Source organism: Pempheris klunzingeri, chromosome 7 (genome assembly GCF_042242105.1).
Source record: "Pempheris klunzingeri isolate RE-2024b chromosome 7, fPemKlu1.hap1, whole genome shotgun sequence".
Lineage (NCBI taxonomy): Eukaryota > Metazoa > Chordata > Actinopteri > Acropomatiformes > Pempheridae > Pempheris > Pempheris klunzingeri.
Window position 1 is genome coordinate 24,203,462 of NC_092018.1, and position 20,952 is coordinate 24,224,413.

Here is a 20,952-nt window from a genome sequence, read left to right on the forward strand (position 1 = left end):
TTTAAAATACAAAGTGCATTAAATATAAATTAACCTAGATCTTCTCACTCCTACAACTCTAGTTGAACTTTTTGCAGAATCACAAAAAACAGTCGAAGAGAAACGAGCATGTGACCTCTCAGAGTGAAGGGTTTCTTGTATAGTCTTCTTCCGTATTCTCCTCTTCGTCACTGTAACATGCGAGAACAGGCAGTCTGACAACGCAGCCGTCCTTGTCCTGCTCTGAGGACAAGGCCCTGAACAGCAGGGAGCAGATCTACGGGGGAAAAGAGACATGCTAAACCACTGTTTTAGTGCTTCACAAATCTGAAGTCTTTTATCTTATTTTGAGTTTTAACTGCACTCAGGGTTTTTTGCTGAAGAAAAAAAGTAAATGTGTTTGAGTGCTGCATTAGGTCTCTTGAAATGAGATTCATCATAGTGACATAGATGACAGATCACATCTCTCACAAACAATGTCACCTTGCTATTCTTAAGTCACCTCATATGGTGAGGCATTATGGCAGTCTGGGCATACTTCCAGTGGAGGTCAAAGAAAAACACTTGAAGCACTTTGGCACTTCACAATACCATCTAACCTGTCAACACTAAAGCCTGCAAGCTTCACGGAACAAGCGGAGGCCATATGGAGTTCCCAGTGAAATTAAAAACCAACAGGAAGCTCTTGTTACCATGGTGGAAGCAGGAGTGATGGAGGCCTCATCCTCATCAACAAGTTTGTACGGGTCATCAATTTGAGGCTGAAGCAGCATCAGAGCAGGTGGGTTGACCATGGGGCTGCCCTGACTGGATGGTACCAGCTCGGTCACAACAGCAACATCCTGAGGCTTCCCACTGTCTCTCTCACATGAACTCACAGGTAGAGCAGCAGGATCTGCACTCCTAGGATCACACACACACATCATCCAGAGCTAATTATCAGTTCCTGAGTTGACAAAAATAGTGGTGTAACTGTGGTGTACAGTGCCATACTCTATCAGCTGACTAACAATTCTGTCACTATGCAGACAACAGAGTGAAGTCGCAGTGTCTCAGAGAAATGTGACTCCTGAGCATGCGAAGTATCACTGAGCCTTGGTTACACTGGCATGTCTGACGGAGGGAAGGAGGGAGGATTGCTTGCAAAGCTGTGCTTTGGTATGCGTGTGTATGTATGTGAAAGTAGAGGCCAAAAAGACTAGACAGTCGTAATAACAGCAATCCATTTAGCATTTACAAACTATTTCATATCAAAATAGTGCTCAGAACACTTGTAGTTTGTGTATGAGGCGGTGTCTAAATGACATAGTCAATAATAAGGGTTATACATCTGACACTACTATCAATTTTTACAATTATACTTGTTCATCTTTACATTCATGAACAGTGAGCTGTATCAGCTCATACTGAGAGCAGTCGTAAGCATGGTATGAGCAACCATTTGCATGTAACCATACTACATGTCATCAACCTCAGAGAAAATAACCACACCAGAAAAATGCAGAGGAAGCAAACACAGCTAGCTGGTTTTAAAAAGTCTCCAGCAAACCTCAGGCTTTTAGTTGCACTTCAAAAGGCCCCTGAGGCAGCAGGGAAACAAGTCTTCTTACGAGCATGCCACAAATATCAAAAACATACTGCATATGTTCAGAGACAGCCTGGATGATCAAGGTAAAAAAAAATAAAGATACAGGCGAGGGAAGTGCAGGTTGTAGTTGAACTCCCAGGCAGTGGGCACAGCAGCACCCAAGAACTTCCTCCTCATCAGCTCAGGCATGTCTCTGCAGACTACCAGCGGGGCACACTGCTACCTACAAATGACCAGATGTTCAGCAGCACAGCTGTGACTGGCGTGACAAGATCAACGAAGCCCAAAGCCCAGCATGGCAGTGAGAGAGAGGGTTAGCAGAGCAGGACAGGACAGTGACACTGGCACAAAAGCCGAGCAGGTTAGCATAGTGGCGAGGAGGGGATTACAGACTGTCACACTGACAGGCTTCTAACCTAACCCCACATGTCCCGGGCTTGCCCTATTTATCTCGGTTACAGACAAGGCTGGCTGCTGTCACACTACGCCCTCTTAGGTAGCTAAAAACAGCCAATGAGGGCAAACTGTCTTGACTGAGTGCCAGGAGAGAAGCTCAGATAGAGCCCTGTGGGAAGATTCAATTATACTCTCGTTACACACCGTCACAGTAGATCTGAGAAACTGGGCCTACAACGACATCAGTTGTGGCAAGGACACTGCCTGGTCAAAATGACAAGAGAATCTATCCAACAGATCCCAATTATTAAACGAAGCTGTGCTTGTTACCTGGGCGTAGTAGGGGCCAGGGTCTCTGTAGGCTGAGAGGGGCCCCTGCTTTCAGGGTCCATTAGAGTAGCCAGCACCACAGTGGCCTCCAGGACCATGTCCTCCACAGAGAAGCACACAGGCCTGCAAGCAGCATCAGTGGCACAGTGAGGCACAACGACAGAAATGCAATAACATTGTCCCTTCTATTAAAATTCTTTTACTGTTTTACCAGCCAATAGAAACGCTCACCATAACTGTTCACTTGGTAAAATAAAAACAAAATAGTTTACTTCATGTCCTCAAAAATACTTCATTTTGAGGTTGTCTGGTGTTTACATTACACACTTAATAAGGAGTGCCTGTGGTACAGCATCACACAGAGTGACATCGGTCTGTGTAACCTGAGATACAAAAGCCACTCGAGCTAATCATGATGGCAGAGACACTCACTTTCCCGCAGCAGCGCAATGGACCGACACTGGAAGGCAAAGTGACTCTGCAAAAGACAGTAAACCCTGGAAAAACAAGCAAGCAATTCACTGGCAAAAAACTATGACATGCTTGTGTGAATCCATGTCACCACTATGGCAGTTTAATAGCTGAGCATTTTGACAATATTGTCACGGCACATTTATAAGGATCAAGCTGAAGAAAAGAAAATCAATGCTCAAGCATGTTGAGGCCGACTAAAACTTAAAGCCTGGCTTCTAATCCATCCAAACCCGATTTTCCAAAACTGACAGGAACAAGAAGACTAGGCTGGCTAATGAGGAGCCTCACAGCGGGTGTCCAAGAAACATTCCAAGACATTAGGGACAGGAGTTGTGGGTGTTAACGCAGTTCAAGTCTCATTAACTTGAACTAACACATGGGCTGTTCATCCAAATTTCCGAATAGCCTACCATGTCCTTTGTTTTCGATGGAAAGCAATTTAAAGTGGGGTTTGTTTGTAATAAACCACTTTGGATTACTGAGTTCGCTATTCTGGAAATGATATTATAGTTCTGTGGGATACAATGTTTTTGCTGTTGCTCAAAATATAAATAACTCAAGATTGGCTTAAATTAAGACAGCCCTTACACACAAACACATTCTTAAAAGGCTTGGAAGTTACACACTTCATAATGAACCATGCAGTGTGCAGCCTATAATTAACGCGACTCCAATTACTTTTTCTGTGCTGTGGTATAATATGCGTCACTTTGGTCACTCTATATATGCTATAAAGATGAGTCACAACACCGAGGGGAAAGTTCACATGGAAACGACAGAGAGCCAAGAGCGGAGACTTTAGGACACTTGAGAATCCAAACTACAGGAGTGGAAACATTATCTCTTAGACATGAAATGCTCCTGTAGAGCCAGTCACACACACACACACACACACACACCCTCTGCATGCACACACACGATACACGCACATAATATTCTCATGTGACAGGATAAAAGGAACCTCCAAAAATAACCATGTTACCCTCAACTCCTTGAGACAGAAGGTTATGTCCAAGTTCAGTCCAACCTGAAAGTAGTCAAACTCGTCTGGGTGTAAGGACATCTCAGTGCACATCATCTTCACGTGATCTAACAGAAGTACATCCAAGTTAAATAGTATCTGCAGGACATTTTTAGTGTTTGCTTTTATGGGGCTGAAGAATTAGATATGCAGCATTCATATTACCAGGTTAGGTTGTCAAACCTTTACACAGTTATGAACAGTTTATGTTGACATGGGCCAAATCACAGTGTAATGTTAGCTCACCGTTTCCCCCCTCATAGTAATTTCTAAAGCTGACTCTCAAAGGAGTCATGGACAGAGTGATTTCCTCCTGGGACACTGGGAAATGCATCACCATGTCACCAAGAAGCCTGCAAAACAAATTCAAACTCATACAGAATCAACCTGAGCACTGAGCAGAGACCTGGGTGTCGATGTTGTACCACTTTGGGTATTAATATCGACGTCCTTGTCGATCCTGAATAGCACTGAACTGAAACGGTGAGTGTTTACAGGGGATCCATTTGACTGCCGCCTGGAGTCAGCTGAGAATTCAAAATATTATGAACACCCATTTTCCCTCCATTAAACATACTGGCCTGCTGAATCAAGATGGCAGCTACTATATACCTGCTTCACTGCACAGTAAATCGGCTTGTCATGAGAAGAAGAGGTTAAAAATGGATTTCAAAGTTAGGAGAACTAATATTTTGGTGACCTAGTTTTATCTGTATAGTGTATAGTTAGTAGTAGTTCTAACTTGATAACAGAATAGCGAGCTGCTAACCTGGCAGGAGCTTTCAGCACATTGGGACAAAGGTGTGGGGCGAACACTGCCTGCAGAGCCTCACTTTCCTGGAATTGTAGGTTGTGGGTTTTAGTAATGCCTATCACAAGAGCAGACAGGAGATTTGGAGCACACTGCCACCAAGTGCTGACAATATGCAATGCAGTGTAAGCAGCATAGAGGTCAGTCTGAACATGGTAAAAGCAACCAAGTAGGAGTTCAGAGTTCTTAGAGGTCCATTAAAAATTGATAAATAATGTCTTTACAATCAAATAGGCTTTAAAATCCTACATTTTCATTTACCAGGAGGTAGCTTATAATAGCAAAAAGCAATGTTTTGTACCATGTCTGCAGAAAAACTGGATCACCACTCGGTCACTGGGAATGCTGATTGATATCTGACATCGTTCCACATTACGCTCAATGGAAGTCAAACACCGGAAAAGAGGCAGAACAGACTTAAAGACAAACAGGCATATTTTAGACAAGATTGTCATCACTGTAATAACATTTTCATCACAGAGTCTAAAAGCGGAGTCTGCTCTGGTTTTATTAGACTTCTGTCTCCCATATCCTGAATTATTGAGTATTTATCCTACGCAGTGAGCTGTCCTGTCACTTTGAGCTCTTAACAGATGAATAACCAGCATGATTGATATACTGTACCTTCATGACCAGTTTGCATTTGATTATTTCACTGCCCCGCTCTGACACTGATCCCAGGCTGTAGTGCTGGAAGAACAGCGGCGAGAAGAGGAAGCAGGCATATGCAGAATGGGCAGAATTCACTGATCTCAGTGCCAGCTTTAAGTCAAACAGAGAAGAGAGATTCAGTCAAGACGCCGCTCCTCGTTGCCATTGCCTGTAGGGAGAAATGAGGTGAAGGGGCCCAACACCTGGTGGGGACCATATAGAGGCCTCATGCAAAATAAAATTTACTTCACTGAAGAAATAGAGAGGAAGGGGGAAAGCAATAACACCATTCCTCTGAGAGAGGTCAGGAAATGTGATAATTCAACTACAGGCTGCTTCCCTTCCAGTTTTAGTTGGTGCTGCTCACCCCTTTGACCGTGGGATCCAACCACAGCTTGTCTCCAATCCGTGACAGGGCATGAATGGCCTTTCCAAATACTGCAACCAGAGCTCAAAGTCAGCAACAGACTATATACATGTGTTACTAAACCTAAATCTACCACAACTAAGAGAGCATTTTCTTTTAAAATAAAGTCGGTCAATTGCCTTGCCTGAAAACAGTATAACGTCACCAAAATCGAGGCTAATTTAGCTAAGCTAAACGGTTAGAAGCTAAGTTAAGCTAGCTTCTCTTAAAAATGAATTCTCTTACAAGCTTCCTGTGAGCTCCTACAACGTATTCTTTAGTTTTTAAATTAATATTTGTTTCACAGCAAACTAAACTGCGTCATATTTGAGCGGTCTTGTTTAGTAATAAATACCTTTTATACAGTTTCCTTCGAGGAGACAGTTCATGTTCACTGAGGACAGAGGAATAGTTAGCGAAACTCTCAGCGCGCGCTCAGGATCCCCCAGTGCTATGCATGCTAATTAGCTTAGCTAGAGTCTAAATCGGCCTCCCAAGCTAAATGTAAGGCTTAAGAATTTTTTTAATGATTTGAATGAGCAGAAAATTGCCTCAAGATAGTTAGAATTACTATAAGGTGTTAAAATATCAGAGGTAAGGCCATTTTTCATCATTCATTTCTCTCCTGGACAGCTGTCACACAGTCACAATAAAATAAAAAAAAAATAAAAAGTATGATTAGATTTAAAACAGTAATTGGAATAGATAACGAGCAATAATAAAAACATGAATATTAATGTTAGGCAGTATATCATTCAGGGCATAATCATGTTACATTGTCACTAACAAATTAATAATCATAAATGATGGTAATGGATTCCAAATAATCCAGCTACATTACAGAATAGTGCTTCCTCAAATGCAAAAAACGCACACGTTTGCTATGTGAGCCCAAATGAAAGATATATAAGTACTAGACTCAGGAACAACAGAATGTCTAATTAAATATTTATTCATCTTTTATATTTTGGATAACAGCATGACTACAAATACATTTTAGGACAGCTACTACAACTAAACATTCATTTAAGAGCATGTAAATATGAAAGTGCACTACAAGGCTAACTGCAGCAGTACTATGGGTAAACTGTGTAGCTGAGTGTAAAACTCCGACTGGTCAGAGACATCTAAAGTAACGTTTGAACATTAAGGGCACTGTAATTGTTAAAGCCTTCAAAATAGTAAAACCACGTGCCATACTTTCTGTCATCTGTTGACTATTTTTGGAAGTATGACATCAGAATTAGCTGTGCTGCTGCTTTTCCTCTGCCCTTGAGTCTTCGCCCTCGGCACATCCTTCTTTGCAGCTGTGAACATACTATTTTCTCTATGCTGATGATCCCCATACCTCCTTCTGCAGGTGGGATTCTGACCTAGAAGAAGAAAAAAAAAAAAAAACATGAGATGGACGGTGGTGGTCAAGGTTTATGTTTGAGACATTTAAGACACCCACCTGACTGGACACACTTGTGCAGCAGATTGAGATAGTGCTGCTTCATCTGCTGCCTCATGTGCTCGGTACTGTAAACATTTGCTATACTGCAAAGGTAGCGTCTCTGTCCAGCTGTGAGGGCCGGATGCTGAGACAGAAACCACAACTGATATGATTTTCTCATTCAAAAATAAAACGAAGTTGAGCATGTGTTCAAGCATTACGTGGTTACCTGTAAGAAGGGTGCAGACATCATAGATTTGGGGATGTGTATTGTCTTCATGTGTTGGCTGCCTGGGGACACATTTATGTGTGTTCCTCTGTACGTCTCCCTCACTTGTTGGCAACGTTCAAAGCCTACCAAAGGCAACGTGAAACAAGTCTGATAATTAAGGTGTTATTTGAGCAGTAGGTTTATTCGACAGATATTGTTACAAATTACCTGTCGGAATATTTGCAAAACGAAGGCCTTCTAAAGTGTATTGTTGTAAACTAGTGTAGTGTTATAACCTACAAGACAGCATATAAAATAGTTGAAACGTCGATGTATCTCTAATTATAATCCAACATTATAATAATACAACAGTCTGAAAGTGGCCATTCTGCAAAACAATTGTTACTTTTATTTTGCTTGTAGTACTTTTGCACTTTCACTTAAGTAGAATTAAGACAGCAAGACTTTTACTAGTAACATTGGCTTCTTCTGCATCCATTTTCACCAGAAACAACATAAGCGGACCATTACTCTGAGACCAAGAGGTTTAGTTTGGTCATAAACTAGGAAGCAAATAATCTGTTTTGTAATTCAATAATGAAGAGAGGTTTATTAATCTCTGATTAACATTTAAAAGTGTATTTGACTCACCATCTGTGCGTCTCTTGTTAGATTCTGCCGACCTAAAAGTCAAGATTCTCAGTTTGAAAAGAAACAAATCCATCATCCACATTTATCCAGTCAAGGTGTTGACACTCACATTATGGTCTTACCTCATTAAGATGTGACCACTTCCTTTTTTTAATAGGGTTTCTTTTTTTAGCTGCTCAACAAATGTGACCTGCTTTCTCATAGTTACTTACAATCCCAATATTCCCTGTCGATATGTCAGAGAGGTCTCCAGCATCTTTATCAGCTCAGTATGTGTTGCAGCCAGCAAAGCCTATTAGTGTGAAATGAAGCCAGCCTGGAAATCTGACACTGATACCAGGGTTCCAATTACAGAGCAGAGGTCTAATATACTTGAACCCAGAGCGTGTTCTCATCTAAAATGTAAAACACAAACAAAGTTACAAGCCACTCTGTTTACACACTTTATTGAGCATCATGTCCAATATACATTGCATTGACACAAAATGAAAAAAAACAAAAACAAAAACAAATAATGGCGTTAGGGTGGATTACCTGGACACACCATTTTCAGGGCGTATTGCTTAATGACATTTCAAACGCACCAAATCTGTGCAAATACAGTGAACACCGGTCAGAGGAGGTCATGGTAGGTTAGAAAATTCTGACTTAAAAAGGTAATGTCAACAGCAGTTATGTGATCATCAAGTCTACAGTAATCTACCAACTGTACACATCACATTCACCCAGAATGTACTAACAGTGGTATCTTATTTAAACATACCCAACTCCTTCAAACCTGATTGCATGCGCCAAAAGATGGTAAGCCATTTTTCAATGTCAGTCACAATCATGTATAACAAAATTCAAAATAGATGTCATCATGGCTTAATAGTCAGTAACACCATCGATGAAAGTGAGCAAAAGCCAATGGTTTCCAGACTCCACCCAAACACAACTGTATATTCTGTAAAAAATAAAACCTAGATGCAGGATTGTTTTCGTTTCCCATCAGAAAACTTAATTTTACTAAGTGGTGAGTTAACTTTAAGTCTCTATCAAGAATGTCAAAACAAATTCATTGATTAAGTAAATATTACCTAAGTATGCACACCAATCAGAACTCAAGATGTTTAAAGAGCATTTTTCAATAATCTTCCCAAAGTCCACAGAGTCTGAACTCACAAGTGAATGTGACTTACACGTCCTCATTTACCCACACATGGATCGAAAGCCAAACCTGCCACAACAAAGTAAGAGCGACTACCCTAATTCTACTATGGAGCCCCCGAAAATTCCCCGTGTTAATAGATTAAGAACTCAAACAACCATAATCCTCGTCAAATTTGTTATCCTTTCTAACTGAGGTGAGCTCAGATGCCAGTTAACCAATACACACGTGGAATAATCACAGCTTAGGCTATTTTCACAGACTGCACTGGTTGTCCGTGGTTTATAATCATGTTGTGAAACGACCACGGTGATAATTAATAGTCACCTTCCGTGAGGGCCGTGTGTTACGGGGAAAGGGTAGGGGTCATTAGAGGTTTATCTCACTGACTTCTAATAAAGACCGTAATGAAGTTTGATCCTGAGAGGTTGGCACAAACCTTCTGTAACCACTTGCTATGCACGTGTGTGTCAAGATATAATAAAACAATAACTCTCAAATCACTGAGTAAGCCATTCCATTTACATCTGCAGCTAGCAAAAATACATAACTGAGCCGTTAGAGGGGATCATGCAGGTTTGAGAGCCATGGTTTTATCTCTTAGACGTACACTAGCATTGGAAGAAATGCTAACAGGAGGTCGTTTCTCAGAAAAATAAAAACTCTCTAGAAGTTCTCACCCTTACCCTCTAAACAACAACCTGACTGTGAGGAAGTGAAGCCAACAAAAGGCAACAGTGATTCAATGACAGTGTTGAAAATAATCACATCTATTGACAGAGATTTGTTGGGCTCACATTAATCTGGTGGTAAGTATTCAGTAGGGAGGACAAGGGATGACCTAGTGGTAACGGGTTTTCGTTTTGTTTTACACAATCTTGACCACTAAATTGCATAAGAAACCTGGTATAAAGTAGAAACTGTTCAGCAGCAGATATAAAAGCAAGTTAATTTACAGTAGTGACATATCTTACATCATTAATTTTTCAAAATAAATAACATTAAATATACAATTCCAGGTAGGAAACAGGTTAATTTCGCTGGTAGGGTTCTCAAATTGGCTCATCTTGCGGAAAATGACAACCTTTCACAGAAACGTGGTTGAAGCCAACCAATTCCTTTGACTGGCAAAACAAGGGGTGCAAAAGCCTTTTGCTGAAATTTTCCCTCTGAAGGCATTTCCTTTAACTGGGGAAAAAGGAACATGATTACTTTCAGAAGCAAGGTCATACATGTGACTATTACTTTGCGGGAACAATTAAATTTACTTACCCTGGAATTTACAATTGACTCCTAATCAAATGCCATCTCTTGACTTTTTCTTACACAGCGGGCCACCTTCCTCTTGAATTCACCATTAGGGTCCTCCCTCCACTCTTTCTGTGAGAGCAACATCAGATTCCTTTAATGACATGTCCTCAATTTACTTCAACTGCCAAGATAACAGGAATGAAAATGGGATTTCCAGTGTCAGGGGAACAGGATAAGCAGTGTAACTCACCGCAGCGTCCACATTAGCTGGTGAGTCGCTGTTGGGATCTGCCAGCATGGAGATAACACTAATCATGATTGTCTCTACTGTGTGGATTGGAAGCCAGCGCTCCTCTGGCTTTTCATAACCAAACTTATCTTCTCCAGGCTCATGCAGAATTGAAATGCAAACATCCCCATTTTTTGCAACTGTGGAGAATGGGAGCATGGATTTATTAGCAGCAAATATCATGTGACGACAAGCTTCATTAAACTCAAAGCCTGGATTACATTTCTGCTTGATCACCAAAAAAAATAAATACATAGAATAATCCAATAATGTCGCAAAAATTAATTAATTTGTCCAGAGCCAGTAGTGGCAATGAAGATTTGAAGTCAGGAAGCATCAAAGAATCTGCTCATGTATTTACCATTTGGGTGCCAGATTTCTGTGATGAACTTCATCTTTGGAGGCCGTAGTGGGTAATCATAGGGAAAGGTTAGGTATGCTTTGAAAAACCCTCCTTCACTGCAACACAAAGAACAGAGCAAGAACAAATGAGACCTTATGAATTGAAATCATCATGTATAGATATTTCTCAGCCAAAGACAATGTTATCCAAGCGTGCTCTCACTTACAAAAGGGTATCTTGTGGACCGATGATCACAACTTCCCATTTATATATGTCATCATCATCTATCAGACCAGCTGAAAAGCCCTCCACTGGGTTCTTGTTGAGCTCTGGAAAAGAGGCATAAGGCATTTTTCTTTAAAACTATGATCTGGAAATGAAACTCAGAAGTCACAGGTCTGCATGTGTCAGCAAGTAAGTAGTCTGGTAAAGATTTCTGCATTCAAAGTTTGCAAAGGACAGAAATATGAGGGACAGTAATTAAAGTGGTGATAGAGAATTATTTAATAATCTAATTGGTCAAATCTGACTAGCACACACCATATTCCATTACAGCCAGTCTACAGAGGGTAGTACTGTAGTCAGTGATTTTTCACACCAAACTAAAAACAGCCACTGGGTTAAGAACAAAACATAAACACAGAACTGGGATTTGAATGCATTTTAAAATAGGTACAAGCAGCAGCAGCACAACATAAGGGGCAAAAACTAGCTGCTCCAAGAAACGGTGCACAGTAGACACTTTGGGTGGATGACGAATATGTGGCACAGCCATAATGAATGTGTGTTGAAGTTAGTGGTATTGATGAAGTATGATTGAAGTCAATCTAAGGAGAGGTTGTTTTTTTTTCCCCTTTTGTTAACTGATGTTGATACAAATGAACAGATTCTACTGTGAGGCAGCTGCAGGAAATGTTGAGTCTGCATTCAGGACAAATGAATGATAAGACAGGTTAACAGCTGCTGACCAGAATGAATAACTGTATTAGCCCCTCTAGTTAAAACCATTACTGTTCAATTGCAAAACATTAATTGAGCTGAGCTCCTGAGATCTTGTTTCAAATTTTATGGCCCAAATATAGGATTCTGACTGGAACAATAACATTTTTATATAACAACGTATGTTAAATGGGTGCCTCAAAGTTATTTCCATCACTGACACTGATTAATTTAGATTCCTCTAATATAACTTTTGCTAAATCAGTATAGGAGAGGTGTAGTTCTCAGTGCGATATCAGTATCATTTGATATTTACTGACATTTACTATTTAATTGACATTACTTTTTATGTCTCTCCATTCAAGAATGTATAAAAGAAAACTCTGTTCGTGACAAATCGTGGTTTCCAAAAATAATAATCACTGTTGAACTGAATCACCAACTTTAAGAAGTGAATTGAATCAGCCACTGTGAAGACAGTGATTCACATCCCTGCGCGCAGAGAAACCAAAATTAGCATATTGTACAATCTGTACAATGTGGTGGGTGTTTGCTGTCATTTCAGCACCACTGTCCAAAGCTGTCAGTGGTCTGGTACTGAACTTCTTTATCACGGTGGCTCCAACTCTATCAAAGTAGGTCACTTTGGCTACAGTGTACAGCTGGCAAACATATTAAAATTCACCACTGATGTCAAATAAACTGATGTCATGTGAAAGTTAAATCAGTTTTTTAAAAAAAAAAATGGCCCATTCATTTCTCCAGACGACCGGGGAGTCTGTCTGTCAGCTGTAGACCGAACTGTAAATCAGTCCGTGTGTCTGACATTCACAACAAAAAGACACACCACCACCACCGATGGTACTGCTAATGATGGTGTTTGTTAATATAATCCAACAGGAGAACAGTAAGACTTTCACCAGTGTGGGCTTGAACACTCAGATGTGATATCCTCTCCAAAAGCCGCTAATTAACCAGCGTTACAGTCTGAGCCAGATTTGATAACACAAACGGTAGATATTAACGTATACAGCCGGGTGGCGAGTTTGTAATTTTTTATCAAGTTGCTACGGATATAGTAGCGTATTCATTTAGGAGAGGTTTAGAAATGAAAAGGCGTTCATTAGCAAAGCTAAAGTCATCAGCAGATGAGTCTCTGGATTGATTATTCCTTTGTTCCGTCAGCTAACTAACGTCGAACTTGCTAGCCCGCTAGCGAGGCTGGCGTTCCGATTAAGTGTTGGCTCCAGTATAGCAGCTAATGTTACTTGAACAACGTAAACTATATTCAAAATATGAATCATTATTTCCAGCAGAGATCAGCTAATCAAAGCAGCTTAGCCACAGCCTGAAATGCAGTGATAAATGAACCCATTATGTTGCCTGCTTAGCTCTGTGAGCTTACTTACTCCTATGGCGTAAACATAGCTTTGCGTAGCTAAAAGAAAAGCTAACGTTAGCCGCTAGGTAGTTAGCCTTTATATCCGGATATATGTGCTTACAATTTGTACTCTTATTACCTGCCAGCTGTTTTCGAAGCAGTAATGCTGATTGTTCGGTCATGGTACGCGGACGTTACTGAAAAACACTTTGTGTCGACAAATACTCTCCGAAAAAAGAGCTCTAGCTGGGATCGGGTGAGATCCTGCGCTGCCTGCTGCTGGTTTCCCTCTGTGTTTTGACACAAGGTTCAGCTGCTGGCTTTAACTGTGCGCATGCGCGCCCGCATTTGACTGAGTGTGTGTGTGTGTGTGTGTACAAGACAGCGTTTCTTGAGAAATCTGTTGATGCCAATCTGGAAACGGTCTTTCCAACCATCCTAATCAGTTCCCCTGATCTACATGACACCCGATTAATATGTAAGCCATTACATTCAGTGCCATTACAGGTCAGGCCCCTCTGGGACTGCACAGTACTGTCTCAAGTCTCAGCAAAGGGATCATCTGACAGCAGTGCTTCTCTATCCTCTCAGAGTCCTGCACCTCTTGGTGGTGATATTGACTGTCAATAAAACAATAAACTGCTTTTCTATCGTGGTTATGGTGATTTGGTTTGTAAAAATGTCTGGCCTTACAAGTTTATTGATGGTATTAATGGGCAATGCACTGTTAACACCATGTTCGATGAATTTGTGGTGTGTGAAAATTATGATAAACTAAATTGAACACAATTTAAATCATATTGCACGCTTATTTACTACTGTGTAGATTATTGTTCATAAAGATGATAAAGAAATTAACAGCAATGGATAATCATAATATTTTTCATACTGTACATTTATGTTCATAGTGTAAATATTTATTTATTATCATTACAATATATATTTATTTACTGTTGCTTATTTTTCTACTGTTGCTTATTTTATTTCTTTTTCCTTCTATTACTGCTTATCTTGCCCTGCCTCTGTTGCTGCTGTAATATGTGAATTTCAATAAAGTCTATTGATCTATTCATTAATAAAGATCATTTTATCATTTCCTTGAAAAGTCATGTAAAAGTGAGAACTCTGTGTTAAGGTTTTGCGGTATAAAACAGAGAAACAAGATGGTATTATTGGGTAGCATGATGTACTTAAATAATACAAATAATAATAATTTTACCATTATATATGTACCATTATTTATGTCTTATGTCATATCATTTCTATCAAGTCTTTAGCCAGCTGAAATACAGAAAGAAGAGAAGTTAAAAAGGCAATTTAATTCTAAATCATGACGGGTGACTACAAATGTATAAATGGGCAAATAATGTATTAGGGACGACATAACTAAACCTAATTTAAATAAAGTATGTTTAATCTTTATATATATATATAATAATTTTTTTTTTTTTTTTCAAGCAAGCAGCTGCTGTACAGACGTCATTTAGAAAATGCGTTCAGTGTTTAAATAAAAGGTTGTGTTGAAACTAAGTAGCTTCATATTCATTTAGTAAACAAGAATATTGCTGCACCAAATACATAAGATGCATTCCTAACTATCGGAAACATGGCGCTTTAGCGACCTAATTGAGGAGGCGAATAAAAACTGTTTGACAATCTGTTAAAAATCTATTTTATTTCACTTTATGTGTTTTCACCTATTTATTCTAAAATGAAAATAAAGTCAACGAATACTAAACCAGTTCGACGCAGTCGCTGATATCCTGAATATATCACATTCAGTGTTCAAAAGCACAAGCATGTGTGTTGCACCTAAAGGCAGCAATATGCGGAAGGAAGGTTGTTGGGCGCCATATTTAATACACCAGATTCTAGCTAGCATTAGCTGTTTACAAGCCCAAACTTTTAACTTGGGAAGTAAACGTAAAGCAAGCCCTCAACGTAATCCAAAATGAATGTAATAGATCATGTACGGGATATGGCGGCCGCTGGCCTTCACTCTAATGTCCGGATATTGAGCAGTTTGTTGCTGACGATGAGTAATAACAACCCGTAAGTAATGTCAGAGCTGGACCCGTCTATTTCCCGAAGAGTGCTTCGCTGAACCAGTGTGTTATGTTGTCAGCCCGTGACAGTGTGGCCCAAAGCAACAACAGTTAACATTAACGAATATCACCGTAAATCGTACCGGGCCTCTAAATCAATGCAAAGAGACACCTGCTAAATACTCAGCCAGTGTATTTACACTAGCGAGTTAAGTTTATGTCGTCATGCGAGACAATGTACGTTCTGTTCCAAGACATAGCCATGTCTCTATTAACGGTGCCTGCTGCTAGCTGTTAGCTTGTGAATTATGTTGTGGATTCAAACGATCAGTGGGTATTGTCACGTTTGTGGCTGATAACATGTTATTTTTCTCTCTTCTCAATCTTGACAACATAGTGTGAATGAATTAAAACCTGGCTATGTAACAGCAGTGCTGTCAAAGTTACAGTACGATGGTTATTTTCTGATGTCCGAGCCATCTGAAGCAGGACGTGTTTACTCTACATAAACTTTCTGGATTGCTTTTTCACACTCATGTGCTTTGGATCAATTTACAGTTTTACTGGCTTTATCGTTTTTATGGTTTCTTATTGAGCATATTTCCATTCTATTTTCTCTGTATCTGAATGAAACCTATGTTGTATGTACTCTGGGTCTAATTCCTTTTATTCTAATGTGTCCTATTACTTCTAGAGAGCTGTTCTCTCCGGCCCAGAAATACCAGTTGTTGGTTTACCACGCCGATGCCATCTTCCATGATAAAGAATATCGCAACGCTGCCTGCAAATACAGCATGGCACTACAGCAGAAGAAGGTGCTCAGCAAAACATCTAAAGTCCGTACTTCTACTGGTGGAGCTGCATCTAACCTACAGGCACAGGTTTGTTAGATAAGATGAACATTTTTCCTGGTTTTAATGATCCTACAGGTTGCAAGATGCCACAACAATTGTTCCTTGCACCTTGAGGGACACTAAAATGATTAGATTTAGGACAGAATTTTATTTGCACATTCTATACAAATCCATACGTTTGCCTTGGTCAGTTGGCACGAATGGAAACAGAAAAAAATGTACGTTTACGCCGTGATTGCTGCCTTTCAGAGTTTGCCGTCAGAAATTGAGGTAAAGTACAAGATAGCTGAATGCTACACCATCTTGAAACTGGATAAAGATGCCATTGCTGTGCTTGATGGGATTCCATCCAGACAGAGGACTCCAAAGGTAGGAAGCTACTCTCATAGTGCAATAAACCCTTTTCTTCATGCTTTATGTGCTTTTTATTATCAACATTAGTATTAACAACTTAGTAAGTATGGAAGAGTAATAGACTTTAAATGCTGCGTTTAGAGGCCAGGAAATAGCATCATGATCACAATGTGAAGCAAAACTATTACCGGTTGGCATTAATTCTGTGAGTGTTCCATCAGCTTTTAGAGAGGGGTGTGATAAAAACGTTATTGTTCTTTGTGGTCGCAGATCAACATGATGCTAGCTAACCTGTACAGGAAAGCCGGTCAGGAGCGCTCTGCAGTGACAAGCTACAAAGAGGTCCTCAGACAGTGTCCCCTGGCCCTGGACGCAATCATTGGTACGTGTGCTCGCAGAGAACACCTTCATCCAACAAGCAACATTTAACCCGCTGAGACACTTACATGTACAGACTCCCATATGCGTGGACTCAATCACTTGAGTTTTGAAAGACCTGTTTGTGAACAGCGCTCATTTTCTACACTTTTCTTCCCTTTAGGTCTTCTCTCCTTATCAGTCAAGGGAGCTGAAGTGGCGTCCATGACTATGGATGTGATCCAGAGTATCCCAAACCTGGACTGGCTCTCTGTTTGGGTCAAAGCATACGCCTTCATACACGCGGGGGACAATCAAAGAGCTATCAATACAATTTGGTGAGCAGGGCAGTAACACATTGTGTAAAGTCACTGAATATGATTGTTCACTTTAATATGATGGTCCTGTTTATTCGATGTGTCCTCTTGTCTCAGCTCTCTTGAGAAAAAGTCTCTGTTGCGGGACAACGTGGACCTCTTGGTGAGCCTGGCAGATGTCTACTTCAGGGCAGGTGACACGAAGAACGCCATCCTCAAGTTTGAGCAAGCCCAGATGCTGGACCCATACCTCATCAAAGGTGTGCAGCAGGATGAGAAGAGTCTTTACAATTACAGTTACAATGTATTTTGCAGTTAAAGGGGCTTTATCGGCACAGCTTGAACACCAGTCTAAGCCACCCTAAACATGACATGGGAACATGGGACTGTGCTGCTCGGGAAATTTCAGCTATGTTTGCACTTGCAGGAATGGATGTCTATGGTTACCTAATGGCTCGTGAAGGACATCTGGAGGATGTCGAAGTCCTAGGAGGACGATTATTTAATATCTCCGACCAGCATGCAGAACCGTGGGTGATCTCTGGGTGAGTCTGAATAGGCCTTTGCTTGCATGTCCTTGCATGCAATAGATGGTGGCAGTAACTTTTTATTTATTTATTTATTTTGATAAAGTCTGCTATGTGAAATATCATTGTTCTGCCTGTTAAAACAGTCATGGAAAACCTGGAAAAGTCATGGAAGTCATCAAAGTCTTGTTTCCCAGGCCACTAAAAGTCATGGAATTTTATCGTGCGTGATAAAATTGTTACAGTAATCTTCCATGTATAATCCTCCACGTCATGTGACACAGCGGCAAGTTTCTTCTCTGTAGCATTCGATGTAGCTCTAGTATGACCTGATGCATGACAGGATTTTGTTTATCATCACACATGTTTCTTCACTACATGTTGGAGCCACCACGGCTCAGCGTTCTCAGTGGTCCATGCACCGCAATGAAGTTAGGTTTAAGTTGGATGTTGGACAGACATTCACTGTGGAGCCGACAGCGTCGTCTCATTCAGTGTTGGCAGCAGGGGCACAGTTAGCTCCTAGAGGCTGACTCCTCAATACATTATTGATTAAGTGACGCAATTATTAACTATCATTATACTCACCATTATATTCATGCTGACTTGACACTTATAATTATATTATAATAAATATGTTTAATAAAAGAATGGCACTTGATAGTGATTCATATTATTAATTATTGTATTAATTAACAAAGATTTTTTCTTAAATAATGGCATTTTTCCAATAGCTTTCATGTAGTGTGACCCATAATGCCGTATTGATTTTGTTCAATATTTCTATGGAAAATTAATTCTGAATTTCAGTAGCTTTCATGTATTATAATGCAGCACTTAAATCCAATACACAGAGGTGTGTCCTGTTTGTTCAGGGTAGGAAGAGTTTTTGGTATTGATTTAGACTCACTCACTTTACTTTACTTTACTTACTTCATTATGGGTCCTTGAAAAATCCGGTCAAAGTTTTTAAATTTTGCCAGTGAAAAAGTGTGAGAACTCTTTGTTAAGGTTTTGTAATCCTTTGAATTTGTTTCTGTTGTGCAGCTGTCACAGCTTTTACAGCAAGCGTTACTCCAGAGCCCTCTACCTGGGGGCCAAGGCCATCCAGCTGAACAGCAACAGTGTGCAGGCTCTCCTCCTGAAGGGCGCGGCACTGAGAAACATGGGCCGCGTTCAAGAAGCCATCATCCATTTCAGAGAGGCCATGCGCTTGGCACCCTGCAGACTCGACTGCTATGAAGGCACGATTGGCTTTTTTTGTTATGTCCCAACATAGTTTCCATATTTTTAAATGTAATACATTTCCGTTCAGCTTGCACTGATTTTCCTGTCATTAATAATCGTCCTTATTATTCAGGTCTGATCGACTGCTACCTAGCATCCAATGGGATTCGAGAGGCAATGGGAATGGCAAATAACATCTATAAGACCCTGGGAGCCAATGCACAGACTCTGACCATCCTTGCTACAGTGTGCCTGGAAGACCCTGTGACTCAGGAGAAAGCCAAAACCCTGCTGGACAAAGCGCTGGCCCAGAGACCGGACTACACCAAGGCTGTGGTCAAAAAGGCTGAACTGCTCAGTACGTACAACTGTTAGACCTGTTTTGCTTCTCACAGATGAACTCTGCATTAACCTAATGTGGTGGCATCTTTACCCCAAATTACAGTGTTTTCAGTGACATAAAGAAGACTGATACACAGGTGGAAATGAAGGTGTCCTGTTCTCTGTTTAAGGCCGGGAGCAGAAATACGAAGAAGGGATCGCTCTCCTGCGGAACGCCCTAGCCAATCAGAGTGACTGCGTCCTGCACAGAATGCTCGGAGATTTCCTGGTGGCAGTCAACGATTACCAAGAAGCCATGGATCAGTACAGCATAGCGCTAAGGTAACCAGAGACCACTCTTTAGCCTTATGTCTCATCTCTTCTCAAGAAAAGGATTTTTAATTTCATTTGTCATTTTTCCTAAGCCTGGATCCCAATGACCAGAAGTCTTTAGAGGGCATGCAGAAGATGGAGAAGGAGGAGAGTCCCACAGACGCCACGGTGGAGCTGGACGGTGACGACATGGAGGGCAGCGGAGAGGACGGAGATCTTGAGGGCAGTGACAGTGAAGCAGCGCAGTGGGCTGATCAGGAACAGTGGTTTGGCATGCAGTGACCTCGGCCACTGAAGGATCCACAGTCAGCCCCACCTGCACCGACACACCGCAGCCTACGGGAAGCTTTCAGGTTCGACGCTGTTTTCCCAACACTCTGACAGCCTTTTTAGCCAGTTGTCTGAGGCTCGTTTGCTCGTCTGTACAGCTGTCTGCAGTCTTACAGGATCAGAAGACACTCAACTTCAGAGAAAAATCAAGATGTGTTCAAACAATTTGACTGCTCAGTCTTTGTTAAAAAAAAAAAAAATGACGATGATGCTACTGTGGCTATTTCTTCTGCACCTCTTTGTTTCTTTGTTGGCAGTCTGTGACTACACGAATAAATGCTTCACTGCTCCCTTGAAGGACAAAGTACAACTTAAAGTTCAAAATGTGTTTAACAAAGTGAGTGTCAGTGTGTTAACAAAGACCTGCTTTGGATACTTTTCTAGGTTGAACTGCTCCCAGACATGAAATGCAGACAAGTTGTCAATCAAGGCGGTTGGCAAATGGCAGGATCAACTGGTATGATGGGAAATTTTGTTATTGCCAAAACTGGCTGGTGTGATCCTTCACGTGTGTTGCAGGCAATTTTAGATGTGTGTTTTGTTTGAGCCTGATCGACTCACCGGCTTCGCTACAGAAATGATGCTGATGTCGACTTAGCACAATAAATGTTGTGCGTTTGACGCAGCTTCGTCTCTGACAGGCAAATGTGGGTCTGACACCGTGACAATGTAACATATCTGTGCTGCTCTTTCAAATGTATCATCTTCATTTTAACATGAGGTTGTATCATGTAATGCACATGCTTATTATTTTGATGTGTTTTCTGTTCAGTCTGCCTTTCTGTATCAAAAAAAATAACCCTACGACTGTCTCATTTTTAAGTTGGGAAGTGTTACTTAACCATTTTAAGACAAACGTTTGTAGTATTTTGTACATATTTTAAAGTGTATAATAAAATGATTAAACATTTTCACTTGACATGAATGAAGCCGTCCTGTTCAGTCAGTCTGGTGTCAGACAGCACATCTGAACGACACGAG

The 20,952-nt window shown here is 40.7% G+C and overlaps 3 protein-coding genes across 3 annotated transcripts; 1 reads left to right on the top strand and 2 right to left on the bottom strand.

The window, feature by feature from the left end:
- Positions 1-118: 118 nt before the first annotated feature.
- Positions 119-6,045, bottom strand: rad9b (RAD9 checkpoint clamp component B). Its single transcript, XM_070834282.1, has 11 exons — positions 6,012-6,045; positions 5,618-5,688; positions 5,224-5,361; positions 4,901-5,015; positions 4,558-4,657; positions 4,035-4,141; positions 3,750-3,856; positions 2,726-2,790; positions 2,294-2,416; positions 672-882; positions 119-256 (listed from the first exon to the last, which is right to left on the bottom strand). Exons 1-11 carry the CDS (start codon positions 6,043-6,045, stop codon positions 119-121), a joined length of 1,209 nt encoding a protein of 402 aa, XP_070690383.1.
- A 2,338-nt stretch (positions 6,046-8,383) lies between these two features.
- Positions 8,384-13,582, bottom strand: LOC139204513 (ubiquitin-conjugating enzyme E2 G1-like). The gene is made up of 6 exons (XM_070834548.1): positions 13,446-13,582; positions 11,213-11,315; positions 11,005-11,102; positions 10,605-10,783; positions 10,376-10,483; positions 8,384-10,291 (listed from the first exon to the last, which is right to left on the bottom strand). The coding sequence occupies exons 1-5, from the start codon at positions 13,486-13,488 to the stop codon at positions 10,397-10,399; spliced, it is 510 nt and encodes a 169-aa protein (XP_070690649.1). The 5' UTR covers positions 13,489-13,582; the 3' UTR covers positions 8,384-10,291; positions 10,376-10,396.
- A 1,600-nt stretch (positions 13,583-15,182) lies between these two features.
- anapc7 (anaphase promoting complex subunit 7) lies at positions 15,183-20,890 on the top strand. Its single transcript, XM_070834340.1, has 11 exons — positions 15,183-15,358; positions 16,046-16,232; positions 16,455-16,574; positions 16,830-16,941; positions 17,101-17,254; positions 17,351-17,493; positions 17,661-17,778; positions 18,808-19,004; positions 19,121-19,345; positions 19,500-19,650; positions 19,734-20,890. The coding sequence occupies exons 1-11, from the start codon at positions 15,258-15,260 to the stop codon at positions 19,921-19,923; spliced, it is 1,698 nt and encodes a 565-aa protein (XP_070690441.1). The 5' UTR covers positions 15,183-15,257; the 3' UTR covers positions 19,924-20,890.
- Positions 20,891-20,952: the final 62 nt, after the last annotated feature.